We start from the raw sequence: 14,414 nt of genomic DNA, 5'->3' as shown, positions 1-14,414 counted from the left end.
TATAAGCCATTATTAAATAAACTCTCATCTCAACATTAGCGCCAAATGAAATGAGTCAACAATGCCATCAAAATAAATCCATTAAAATAAAAATACAGTTTCATTTCCAAAGTGCCCATTTTTATGTTTGAAGTAGATTGTGCTCATCTTTGCTGTCTGAACAACACATCAACTTGTATTCTTCTAACTAACTGAATGCAAACCTCATTTGGGAACATTTGGGATTTGATTTTACGGTCTATGGCAGTCATTTTTTTTGGCAGGTGAGATTTGTCTGACTGCACCCCTGAATCCCTGCTGAATGCACTGCGATGACGGAAGTTACCACGACACGAAATGCGACGATTGGTCCAATTGAATTGGTATTCAGTTGGTTGCAATCTGCAACCTCACCGCTAGATGCCACTAAATCCTACACACTGGTCCTTCAATACATCCATGAATGTGAATTTAGCCCTCCAGCTAACTTGAATGGGGATAAAACAATTTAATCGTGTGGCTCTTCTAGACTTTTGAAATGTGATCGGACCAAATGTATCAAATTCTGATAGTGAGATGAGTCATTTCGCAGGGGTTGTGATGCTCAAAAAAATTATCTGCTGATTTGCAGATGTCTCTTTTACAATGTAAGTCTTTTTGGGCAAAATAGAATCACGTGACGTTGTAATTATGTGGTTTGGCTTCACAGCCCAGCGCTGTTCCTGGGGCTTGGCTTGGATCAGCAGGCTTACTGACATTACAGGAGAAATGTCTCTGTCGCTTCTTCAAAGTTCTGGCTAACTGAAAGCGTTTGCTGCCCTCTACAAGAGGGCAACAGACAAAATAGATAAATTGAGAAAACAAATTATGAAATCGAGAGCATGAATTATTAAATCGAGAGGATGATTTATTATAGTTATTATACAGTTATTTTTTCTCCATTGCTCCTCCCAGGCTCCGTAGATAATTATTAAATCCTGTTTTGACAAAGTTTTTTATGAGTGAAACTTTGCCTGTATACACAGCAGACATCTAATATTTTCATATGGGACATCTGGCATCTATCTAGTGTCTACATATTTGATGGTAAACAGCAGCATACTACCACAACAAAAGTAATGTTAACATACAGCCTTAGGGAGCTTTCTGTACTTTTAACTTGTGCAAACAAACAGCATACAATTAATAAATGCTAACTTTACTTGCTTGAGGAGGTTTCAGTGCTGCCAGTTGATCGTCTTCTCAGTAACTGTAAGTGCTATCTTCATGTAGTCTGGGTTAGCATTATCATTGCTGCTAGCTGCTATTTTTTCCTTGGAATTTACGTTAGCTTAGCTAGCTAGAGCCGACAGATGTCAGACAGATATCAATGTGTCACGAGAAGTGAACACTTTTTGGAAACAAGAGGATTGTCACATAAGAATTTATCACTAATAATCTAGTAATTCATTGTTCTTTCTCCCAGCACGTTGCTTTTTTTTGGCTATCATGCTATCATGACATGGCAATGGATTTTCCACATTACAAGAGCACAAAATGGGAAATCCTTTTATCATCTATGACAGCATTTTTACATTTGTATTATGATAGCTATACTTAATGATATTTCATCTCTCTTATTTAATAGTAAGGTATATTGTTTTTTTTCTATCTACCACCTAATTAGAGACATACTACAATCAAAACTAGCTAATCACTAAAACTAGTGTAACGCACCAACCCTTCAGTCCCACCCTCATGAAGGTTATAATGTCAGTTTTTTGCTGACTGTTTCACCAGAAGAAGTGTTTATTCAACTTTATAGTGACTTTGGAGTACCTAAGTAAGCACTAATAAGTGCTTAAGAGCACTTATGGTCAGGTTTTGGTAATGTCTTTGATAATCTCTTTGTGGAACACGTTCCTTACCTGGTTTTCCATGTAAAAATATCCTCAGCTCTTGATGCCATTACCGCCATTCTCAGTGTGTCATTATTGCTTTGGCTTTTCTGTTTCAGGGTCAGTTCTTTGATATAGCCTAATTATTTTGCTGTTGTGCAGTTTTTTCCACATATTCATTTCCACTGTGTAATCATGATTGATGTAGTAAACGACATGGGTTTTAGCATTCCTCTGATAATAGTAGTTGGAGTATTTCTTGTGGTCACCAGTAATGAATCCATATGCATCCACCTGAGAACAACAGAAAGAGAGAATGGGGAGGCTTGGGATTAGATCCCACCAAAAAAGAATAGTTAAAAGAATAATTTGAAATTTTGGGAAATGTGCTTAATCACTTTCTTGTTGAGAGTTAGATGAGAAGATCGATACCACTGTCATATCTAAAAAAGTGGAAGCTACAGCTAGAAGACAGTTCACTTAGCTTAGCATGAAGACAGGAAGCAGGGGGAAACAACTATCCAGGTGCTGTATAAAGGTAAAACAAATCTACCCACTAGTGCCTCTAAAGCCAACAAATTAACACATTATATCTCAAAAACCAAAGTGTAAAACCAATTTTGCATGTAAGCCCCCATAAAATCGAATAAACAAATAGTTATTTTTTTTACACTTTGTTTTTTGTATCAATTAACCAAATTTAGTGAGCTTTAGAGGTGCTGGTAGGCAGATTTTGTTACCTTTGGACATCAAAGTAACAGCCAGTTCCTCTCAGTCTAGTTTTGTCGTAGCAGGTCGGCTATAGTTTTAATGCATTATTTCTGCCAACAAGTACATGGCCGGCTATAGTTTTAATAGGTACCCCTCTCTGCATTATTTCTGCCAACAAGTACATGGCATTGGCATTGGCTAGATACATGATAATTGAATCCTTTTTTGTAAACACAATCTTTATCTGGTCTGAGTTGGACACAACAAAAATCTGGGGGTTGCAGCCTACCCCAGAACCCCTGTATATCAAGCGAAGCTAAGCTCATAACACCCAGCAATAAAGCTAGTAAGTGAATTTTCCAAATTGTTGAACTATTCTTTGATAACAAAAGTTAATAACTGCATAAATAATTGTTTACTGCATATATTACTGGATACTAGATAACGTGGACGAGTTTAAGTAATATTAACTTACTATGTCACAGGTTTGTAGAGCCAGGAAGAGAGTGAATGCCCCATTGGTTGGTCTCACAATTCCCCAGTGTACAGAATTCAAGATATGAGAAGACAAGAACCTGTGAACGCACACATACATTTAAAACCAGTCTTGTACCACTAAAAGACAAATTACAGCCTCCAAAGTGACCTCAAAGCTGAAACTGCTTTTTAAAGGTAGCAAATGACCTGAGAATTTCTATTGATTCCAGAAATGTGGTTGTCCTTTCTTTTATATTTAGCATTGCATTTGATACAAATGATTGCGATATTTTAATCAACAGTTGTTGAGAAATGGGTGGGTCTCTCCGGTGTAGTGCTTGATGAGTTTTGTTAATAGATGAAAGGTTCTTGTTAGTTTACGTGAGTTTGTGTCAGAGACATTTGATACTCACTATGGTGTTCCTCAAGGAAGCATTGTGGGCCCTATTCTGTTTTCTTTATACATGCTTTCTGGGCAACATTATTGTTCATCATCATGTCAGACATGTTGCACAGATGATACAACTGTATATCTCTGTTTTACCAGACAACCCCGGTTCTTTGAATGCTCTTATTACCTGTCTCAGTGGCATTAATATTTGGATGAAAAGTTCTACTTGTCTACTTGTCATCTTGGATGTTTCATTGCCTTTCTTTTCGGTGTTCCTAATATTTCCCAAGAAATCTGGTCTGTTTATATGGCCCTAAACTGTGGAATAGTCTCTGGATTTTAAAACAGCAATCTCCCTTGAGAATTTAAAGACTTATTTTTTCCTAATGTTTTTTAATATTTTATAGTATTGCTATTAAACATTTTAATTGTTTGTTTTCATTTTTGTTTTCTGCTTTCAATTGCTTTTAAATCTTGTTTTGTCAAACTTTTTGGACTGCATCTTTGCATGACAGTAACATAAAGTTACTATTATTATTGTTATAAACCATAAAAAATAAAAAGTTGGGGTAGGATTTGAAATGAGGTTGACCTGTTCCGCACGTATCTGAGAAAGTCCTGGTGCAGAACGTAGAAGCGTGTCTCATTGTACTGCTGGGCATAGTACGTCCTCGGCCTGGAAGGTTACAACACAAAAGTTAATTCTGATAATGAAAGAATGACATGACGAAAACTGAGCGTTGTTGGTTCTTGTCTGTGCAATACAGGTAATACTATGTTGCTTGAGGCCAAATTATATTAGGAATCCACCTCAAATTACACTGTGTTGTCAGTGAGGCGGGAGTTAATTCCCTGTTGCAACAGTAAATTACCCACAATGATCCATGAGTCTGAAGTGTGCCACTAGACAAATCATAGACTCATATCATAGAGTTTGGAGTGCACAAAACTTTATTTTCATACTGTTTATTTGCTTCTGTTTGCAAGATAAATAATGTATCATTTAAATGAAAATTTAAATAATATATAATAGCTTGTTAAAAATGTATCATGTTCTTAACTTATTTTAATAAAACACTAAAAAAAAGTCTGTAATCACTGCGGTGGACCTCTCCAGACTCCTTACAAGAGGTAACATGTTGAACTGACAAAAGGTGCTGACAAACAGTGAAGTGTGATGTTAATCTTCAGAAGTAGCAGGGAACAATGTTATGGAAACATTCTTGAAATAGTAAAAAACTTACTATACTTTTAATGAGGAATTTACAAGAAAACACTGTGGGTTGTAGTGTTTCACAAAGTATACTCTGTATGATTATTGTTTCTAGAAAAGCAAAATTAAATTGCCTGCTTTTTCAAGTGAGTTTTGTTACTGTCTACCTGAACCACAAAGGAGTCTTTAGTATATCTTGTGAGTGTTTAACATAACTTGCAACCTCAATAAATTGTACTAACTGATGCCTTCTTGCCTTCTTCCATTAATTTAGTAAATAATAACTAAAATCAACATTTACTTGCATCAGATATTAGACTGTTTCCAGGCCAAATATGTTCCAGCAGTGGATGTATGTGTTTATTTGTATTTGTGTGTGCATATTACGCTTTGTTAATAATATGTTGTGAGTTGATATTCACCGCTTGTTACGATATGGACCAGCAGAGACCCTTTCTCCTTTGAGAAGACCCTGGAGCCACTGAAAATCCCTCATCCCCTCAGGAATCATTACGTATTTTATACCCTGCAAAAATGAGGAGGACAGCTGAGTGAGTATATGTAAGGTATAAACCATTACAGATAAACCATTGCTGTGTGAGTTTGAGTACCTCATCATGAGGGACAGATTTGTATCCATACTTCTTCAGCGTATATGAGGCTGAAGTGATGGAGTGGGCCGTGTGAACGTACACTGACGTTTTGTTTCCTACGTCTTCCTCGAAACCCTTGATGACAGCACCGTTCATCCTGCCACACAAACAGATCAAAATGTCAGCTTTCAGAAATGTGCCATGTACTTAAAATTTTTTTTTCTATGATACCAGTAAAGAATCTGAGTTGAGTTCGTTGGCCTCTTATGACCACACACGAGGACTGCAGTTATCAAAACAGATTACTGGAATACCCAGCTATTATGCAAAAGGTTAACTGTGAAAAGACAGATAAACAAGGAACATCTGAACAAACAGACATATAGATCTATTTATTGAGATCAGGTTGCTCATTATAATCTACAAGGACTGACTAAGCATATATTTATTTGTAGGTATGTTTAAATGTGCACGCATAGGTAAAATATGACTGTATGAAATTCATGTTTATTGTATGTTATGTAGCTTACTGTTGGACTTCAAAGAGATTATGTTCTTGTTGTTATTATTTATCTTTTTGTTACCATTTCAATTTTTCTTGTTTTTTACCTTATGTTCAAGACGTTTTATATAAATTAAAAGGATCATAAAAAACACTGAAGTAGCACATGACATTAAAAGCAGTTCTACAAAGGTGAGTTTTGATGAGTGTTTGAACACAGATAGATCGATGCAGCTGTGGATGCACGTATCCTCGCCCTGCTTCTGTTCTTTTTTCTGTCTTGTTTTTGTAATGTGTGAATATGTATGAGTTGGCATTCAAGGGTTTCGTAATTGCAGTTGAATCCAAACATAAATTAGACTGACATCTTGTCGCGGCTAACGTACAAGTGTGAAGACAGTCTTCTTGTGTCCGCTTGTTTTAATTTACGGGCATTTGTACTGCCTGCTGGATGGTTTTCGGCCCATGCGGAAGGGGTCTAAGATGGTTTCCCTGCCTGATTCACAATGCTCTGGAGGGTAGGCTGGGTGGCACAGATTATCTACCCATCAATTCTTATTGTTGATTATATTGTAGAACGCTTTTGTTCGTTTGAGGGCTGGTTTAAATCAGGCTGTGGGAGGTGTATATAGAGGAGAGGCTAACTGCTTTGTTAGAATACCTGCTAAGTGGAACTTAATAGCCCCTGGTTGGTTTATCAACTTCACTCACAATGCACAGAGCATTGTGCTGCTATCAGTCTCTCTGTTTACTGTAAACTTTACTTCTCATTTCATTAAAGTGTGCCATGCTGAATGCCCTGGATATAGACAGGATTAACTGAAGTGTTTGCGCAAGTATGTGGCAGAAGTTCTCAAGAATAATTTCTCAATCCTCAGCCTTTCTTTTTTCTTGTTTAGTATTTCGTCAATGTTATTAAGAGAGTGATCCCAGTGATGTTTGAATAGGTCTTTCTCATAGCAGACATTTGATCCATCACATTAGGTAAATAAGGGGTGTGCGAGTTTTGTGTCTGTTGACTCACTGGCATGGCTTAGTCTGTGTCTGGTAAGAAAATGGTTATTTCTGAACAACTATGTTATTATGAAACACACCCAGGGAGTGAGAACTGAGAATGAGAACTGTATTGCTTCCTGTTGACAGTGTCTATCAACAGTCACAATTTTACTCCATTATTATGTTGTTGGTCGCAGCCAGAGGTCTACCATTGTGGCAATCATCAATGCAATGCCTTTGCTACTGCTTGCAGGAAATGACACAAGTTTATATGACCTTTCTTCAATCTTGGGTAAGCTACAGATGTGCGAGGTAACTCCAAGTGAACTCCAAACAAACAGGCAGTGTTTGGAAAGACTGATCTGTAATGGTGTATTAGATTCAAGTTAAAACTGCTTACTCCATATTTTTATATTAATGGACTATGTGTAATGTGAAACAGGTTGCTGTTAGCATTTTAGCATCTTTCGGCTCATTGTTTTGGTTTTACGGCCCGCAACTTCAGCATACAACATCATTTCCAGATGCAGCAGGCAGGTTTTTTCAATGTACACAACATACCCAGAGGTAGCGACTAGCTGGTGAACGTAGTGGAGCAGACTGAAACACAACTCCAAATGAAGGCTAACGTTGCTCAGAGCTGGGTGTGTAAATTAGCAACTGTTTGCTAACATGCTCATCATATGTCAGTGTTGTATTTACAGCTCTATCAACACAGATTTAAAAGTGTCAAAAACACCCATACAGTTGTCAGCCAACTGTCTGTGGCCCATAATGAAAACCTGCGTTAGCTAAAAAGCTACGTTTAAACAAGGCAAGTACGTCAATGCTAGCTAGTTGTTAGGTGAAAGCTGAAATGACTTATAACTATTCTTAGAAAGTTAGAAAATGGGGCTACTTATGCCTGGAACCTGAAACTTTTCATTGACTCCTTTAAGCAGAGAAGAGTAAAAGAAAATCATCAGGAAAATGCAGATTGTCAATTTTGATAATTTGTAACGATGGGGTCTGTGAGATGAGCAACCACATGCAACAAAGGTGCCTTATTTTCATAATTGTATTTTTATTTCCTTTTATCATACATTACTGGGAACTGCTTTGTTATAAAACTGATTTAGATTTGTTAATTTTCATGATAAACTCCTGGGGCACTTTCGGGTCATGATTCTGTCTGATAAATATAATGAAACACATTTGGCTGTCGGTAATTCTGCCTGTTCATTTGGAAAATGTCTGCTTGTCTCAGCATTCAATGCCCTGGAACTGCATGTTCACCATAACAGCATCTCTCTGCCACTTTTTTTTCCTACTAATTCCACTTGTACATCAAGCCTATGCTAGGCCTGAGTACCCTGGTAGAGCTGTGCAATATGGCTAAAAATAATATCCAATTTCCAACAGCTAATTGTTTTTAGAAGTTTCATAATAAAGCCTGGAAGACTTGTTAAGGTAAATGATCAATAAAACACAGTACTGAAAAATCTCCGTGCAGCTTGCAAGAAAATTCTACTTTCTAGCAAAAAGGAAGAGTTTAAAAACAGCAATGGTAATATCCTGGAGTGGCTAAGTCAGAGTCATGGCTTCAGTCCAAATTCAATACAGAATTGCTGTTCATTCATATTCCAGGGTAAGAACAGAGAAAGAAAAATGTTTCAACTTCTTGATGTGTACGGCTGAAAAGTTAAGGATTTGACCCACATGTTTTGGAAAAAAATACTGGTTGTGTTTAATCACCATGGAGGCTGTATTATCAGTGAAAATAATTTGTACTGGCACCCGACCAAACCCAGATGAGGGCAACAGAAAATAAAGCGTCTGTGCTTTGTTTTATAAAATATCTCTGAGTTCACCGGATAGTGAAGTCTCATTGAAACTGCAGCGTCAACAATACTGTATATAATCTCCAGATCAGGTTTTGTAACTGGACTAGGATTATGTTTTTAGGTTGTTTGTCCATCTGTCCCATTCTCATGAACACGATATCTCAAGAACGCCTTGAGGGAATTTCTTCCAACTTGGCACAAACATCCACTTGGACTCAAGAGTGAACTGATTAGATTTTGATGGTCAAAGGTCAAGGTCACTGTGACCTAACATCTATCCCAGTCTCATGAACATGATATCACAGAACGCCTGGAGGGAATTTCAATACACCTGGCACAACATCCAATATTTGGTGGCCAAAGGTCAAAGGTCACTGTGACGTCACAAAACACATTTTTGGCCATAACTCAAGAATTCATATAGAATTCATAGTTATCACAGTGAAATATTCACAAATAAAGAGATTAATTAGAGCTCCTAAACTACGTGTCACTTCAAACAGGTATGAAGCAGTACAATCATACAAGGATGTGACCTTTAGAATCGTCCCCATGAATGATCTTTCCAGTTGTTTAGATACATTTAGATACATAAACGTTATAGCATGCCAGGTTTGATGACTAACAAACTTGTTCTCTCCCTCTTTCTTACCGAAACACATAATCGTGTGCATCGATCTCTTTCCCCAATTTAGAGCCATAGAGGATCCCAGAGGTGGCCACCACAGCACAGCGAACACATCCATCACTGCCTGGAACTGGAAGGAGTAGTGGCTCCTTTGGCTTTGAGATCAATTTCGCTGAGGCCATCACGTCTGCAAAACAAAAAAAACCCACATATGAATACATAAACTGTCTTAAGATGCATAACACACTATGAAACAAGAATCCCTTAAAATACCAATAATTACTCCTAAAGTAAAATTTAAGGGGTACATAACTCTTAATTATCAATTTAAGGAGTTATTGGGGGTTTCTTAAAACTCCTTAATTATCATATTAAGTAGATTTTAAGGGGGACTTTCCCTGCATATCCCTGCAAATCTGCATAGCAGCACCGTCTCATTTCCTTGGACAGCAAACAAGTCAGCACATCAATCACAGACTGGGGTTTTAGTTTTCTTCTCTCATTTTCACCTTAAATAAGAAATTAAGACCTTTTAATATATAAATTACAGTAAGATGTGGTGTTTTTTGGTCCATTTTAAGATTTTTTTAACCCTTAAAAACGCCTTTATTTCAATCTATTAATTTATAATTTAATTATCCCCTTAAAACCCATTAAAATACCTCAATTCCATTATTATTAATGGGATTTTAAGGTAAAAAAAAATAAGGGATTCTGTTTCATACTGACAGTTTATGACAAAAACATTTTCTAAAATAAATTCAAGCATGGTTAACATGTAAGTGAAACTCATTAGCGTATTGCTAACAGCTTGCTAAGTTGGTGCTTACATTTCAAAAGTGTTAGCCAATATTTTATATATTTAAAGTTGCATTTATTAACATTTTCATATTAATAATAGATAAACTGATTTTAAAGTGACTCAATTCCCCTCAGCTCTACAGAGCGCTTTAGTGTCTTTAAGCTCATTATTTTGGTTTTCTGGCCGTTAACTCACATCACATGTTCACATCAACCTCACAGCAGCAGCACACTGACGTTTTCAACATATAGCAGACAATATTCAATTCGATTCAATTTTATTTATGTAGCATCAAATCATGACAAAAGTTATCGCAGGGCACTTTTCACATAGAGCAGGTCAGGACCGTACTCACAGAGACCCAACATCAGCAAGCACTTGACAGGAGGAAAAACTTTAACAGGAAGAAACCAAGCAAAACCGGACTCTAGGTGGGAGGCCATCTGCCTCGACCGGTTGGGTTGAGAGAGAAAGAAGGAGGGAGGGGGAGAGATAGCAGATAATGTAGTGAGGCAACAATAGGTGTGGTTGACTCTAAATAGAAAGAATCCAGACTGGCAAAGTCTTTTCTTTCTGTAGTGGACATTTACAGGGAAGTCAGCTTTGAGACACAGAAGTCTGCAATGTTATTTATAGACGTACGTTGATCCTAATCATCATTGTTGGTGTTAAGCCCTTTGTTCACTGTATGTGCATCCCTCTCATCTAGTGTTTGTGACTTCTTCATTTATAACAGACAGCAGATTTGTATTTCTGTGTCTTGTTAATTCAACAATGTAAATGTTATGTGTCCTGTTTCTTGTTATCATACTATGAGTTTATTCACTCAGCCGATAGACTAGATAGACCTCTCAGTTTTCTTACTTCAATAAACCTTTCAGTTCAAGAGTTACAACCCCATATTTAGGGCTTCATAACTGAGGTCACGTAATGCTGATTAAATCCAATTAAGGTCAAAGTGCGGTGACCCATTTCAACTTTTAACTCACAATAATTTAATTTTTTGGGTTTGTCTCTTGGGGGAAGCCAAACAAACTGTAAGCACAGCATTAACATATCATCAACTTATAACGCTGTTTTTGTTAGCAAACAACATTTGCATTCATTTGGAGTTGTGATTCCCATGTTCACTCTTCTTTTAGCTCTATTTTGGTCTCCACCAAGTCCTGAGCAAAGTATTTGGCTCTCTAGCTGCTAAATGCTCGACTATATTCACCAGCTTGTCGCTAACTTTGTCAATTTATTGTTTGGTAGGTTTTAAGAGATTTTTCATTCATTACCTGCTGCTTCTGGAGACGACACTGATGAAAGTGGTCACTGTGAACAAAAAAACTGTAAAGCTGCTGGCTGTAAAACCAAAACATTGAGCTGAAAGGTGCTGAAAAGCTCTGCAGAGTTGAGGCTAACTGCAGTTGATAATTCTCTGTGGGTTCATCCCTACAAGTGACCTGAGTCACATGATACATAGTAATTTCGGTAATTGTTAATATAAAAATATTTCGTAGAGAGGCTTTAAATAAAGTTTCTAATTAAGACAAAGTTGTTCTTTGCCAGGAAAAAGTACTTTCTTGTGAAATTTGGGGAAATGTTTTGTGCTACCAAAACATTACAGGTCTATCAGGTGGAACCACTTGCCTCAATGTGTCATATGGTTATGGTGCCAAAGTGATACTAATGCAATATCCAAGAAAAGTAAAGAGGATGACAGTAACAGGGAGGTATGTGACCATCACCGCCCTCACGTAGTGATAATGACATAGAGGCTACAGTTCTGACACTCACACGGACACTTGCAAACACCTACCATCATACTTGTACCCCATGAAACCGAAAGGATTGTTAAAATGGGAAAGTCGGTTCCACTCGCTCATGTTGATATTGTCTTTGTGCATAAACAAGCGTATGTTGGGAAGAAAAGCCTTCTTAAAGCTCTCATCTTCAGACTTCCGTAGAGACTGGGCACATGTCTGAGAACATTGGGGAAAAAAATGTTAAATGATCAAATAACAGAAAGCAAATGTGATTTTCTCCATGTTCATCTTGTTAAAACCATTGATTTAGTCAAGGTCCCATACAGCTGAGGAAACAGCAGACATAATCAGGTGATAGAGAAGACAAAAAAAGTAGGTCAAAAAAGTAGGGGAACGTCAGTCATTACTAAAAGAAAAATGAAAATGAAAATTAAAAGTGATTGTAGTTAAAGGACAGATTCAGAGTTTTTCAAGTCTGTTTTTAAACAACAGTCAGGTGCCCAGATGAACATTGAAACAGGTTTTTCTTGCCATACTCATTCCTCCTGTTCATACTGACCATTAAAGGACCAGAGTGTAGGATTTAGTGGCATCTACAGGTGAGGTCGCAGATAGCAACCAACTGAATACCCCTCCACTCACCTGTCCCTTTCCAAGCGTGTAGAAAACCTATGGTGGCTGCTACTTCAATGTAAAAATGTGAAAGGTTCTCTCTGGAGCCAGTGTTTGGTTTGTCTGGACTTGGCTACTGTAGAAACATAGAAACACATCACTATGTAGATATAAAGGGCTCATTCTAAGCTAAAATGTAATGAGTACAATATAAGTGATGGGGGACAAAATCCACAGTCGTCCTTCTGTGCAGATATGTATTCAAAAGTGTATCTGACGCTGATATGAAGCTTCAGCCACCCAAATGAGTCAAATCAAGTAGATATCTTTCAACATTACAGTCTTTTTAGTGTCAACACAGAAACACTGTCAGAGGAAACACAAAAAGGGAATCTGTCTGTAAATTTGGAAGATATCCACTTTAATTGACTCTCAGACAGATAAACTTCTGAATAAATTTTTGCACAGAAGGAGGACTGTGGGTTTTGTCCCCCATGACTCACATTATACTGTAAGTGCATTACGAAGGGATCTTCTAATGATGAGTATGAACAGGAGGAATGACTACAGCAAACAAAAACTGTCTCAGTGTTCATTTGGGCACCTGACTGTTGTTTTTGTCTTAAGACAGACTTGAAAATCTGTGAACACATCCTTGAAAGGCTATTACACTGCAAAAGCATCAAAGGCAAAAGCAAACAGAAAGCCCATGAAAGTCACACCAAAGCCAAACAACACATGGTCATGGCCATGCTTACCCGCTCCCAGTAAGTTATTAAACTTCATTTGTTTCTGTCCTGTCTTGTCACATTATGCTTACTGTCTGTCTGGGTGGAGCATCCTGGTTATATTTATCCTCAAAATCCCACTTGGGGAGTTTCTTGAAGGAACTTTTGAAGAGGACAGGCATGGGAGTCTCAGCTACAGCGCCATGCGTAGAGGTTCTCATTACATCAGTTTTAAACTCTGTCACTGGGTTTGTTGTCACTGAATCAGTGATTTTTGCTTTATGTGTTGTTGTGGGTGACACAGCAGGCGATGGAGTTGAGTTTCCTTTATTATCCAAGACTGTAATTTTACTGTCTCCATCTCTGTGTTTGAATTTTCCTGAGAAAGCGGTCCAGCTGAATTGGAAATTTGACAAAAGAGTAATAGATGCAACATACAAGAATTAGCAAGATACACTTTAAGCAACCATTATAAAAATAGTGTACCTGGAAATGTGCTGATACACATTTCATTCAGGAAAATTTTAAAGAATCAGCTGATTAGATTTTACCAGAAAATATTACAGGTTTAAAAAATCTTACAGTGTAAAGTTTCCCTTTTTATCCTAACATTTCTCCAGACAAAATACTTCTTACCTGATGCTTTGTGATAAATTTCGCCTTGATAGAGTAAAAAGTACAATGCCAGTTGAGATCACAAACAGCACAAAAAATATCCTGGCAGTTTGTATTCCCATCCCTGAGAACCAGCAGTGTTGCTATCCAGATGAATACAGACAAGTGTTTGCTTGCGTTGCTGGAATTTATGCCCCGGTGGAAAAGCTACCTAGAGTATTTGAGCCCTTGTCACCAACTTGTAAAGGGGCAGGGCTACTGCGCTGATGCACAATAGAACAGGAGCCGTGGTGGAAAACTGCCTTTCCATGAATAGGCCAGTAATTGTGCAAACATAAAATTTATGTCAATAAGAGATAGTTCCAAAGGGAGCTTGGCGGGGGAGGATCAGTGAGGTCACATTTTAATTTTATGTGTGTGATGAGCGAAGGCCGTTAGGCCATGTGTATTGGGAGAAATGCAGAAAATACCAAGTACGACTGATACATTTTAGAGAAGTGTGAGACACCATTGTCTTCTGAGATGAGTCATGTTTGGATTATTACCAAAATGTAGAGAATGAACAAGGTGGGGATCAGCAAATAAGCTCCATGTTAGGAGGTGTTATGAGAGGTATATAATTTATCGTTTTATGATTTTTTTAATCAGGTTATTTATCATGGGATCAAGGCCTCAGTTTGCTTTGTATTGCTCTGCTGCTACTGCACAGTAAACCT

At 37.5% G+C, this 14,414-nt stretch overlaps 1 protein-coding gene across 1 annotated transcript; it reads right to left on the bottom strand.

Moving 5' to 3' along the window:
- Nucleotides 1-1,217: 1,217 nt before the first annotated feature.
- Nucleotides 1,218-14,011, bottom strand: LOC121886990 (alpha-N-acetylgalactosaminide alpha-2,6-sialyltransferase 1-like). The gene is made up of 9 exons (XM_042397478.1): nucleotides 13,720-14,011; nucleotides 13,176-13,479; nucleotides 11,797-11,959; nucleotides 9,215-9,377; nucleotides 5,260-5,398; nucleotides 5,071-5,174; nucleotides 4,028-4,111; nucleotides 3,043-3,142; nucleotides 1,218-2,150 (listed from the first exon to the last, which is right to left on the bottom strand). The coding sequence occupies exons 1-9, from the start codon at nucleotides 13,818-13,820 to the stop codon at nucleotides 1,950-1,952; spliced, it is 1,359 nt and encodes a 452-aa protein (XP_042253412.1). The 5' UTR covers nucleotides 13,821-14,011; the 3' UTR covers nucleotides 1,218-1,949.
- Between the last annotated feature and the right edge of the window lie 403 nt (nucleotides 14,012-14,414).

The sequence above is a fragment of the Thunnus maccoyii genome, chromosome 20 (assembly GCF_910596095.1).
Source record: "Thunnus maccoyii chromosome 20, fThuMac1.1, whole genome shotgun sequence".
NCBI classification, from domain to species: Eukaryota; Metazoa; Chordata; class Actinopteri; order Scombriformes; family Scombridae; genus Thunnus; species Thunnus maccoyii.
Note: the sequence above shows the minus strand (reverse complement) of the source record. Positions and strands in the feature narration are given on the sequence as shown.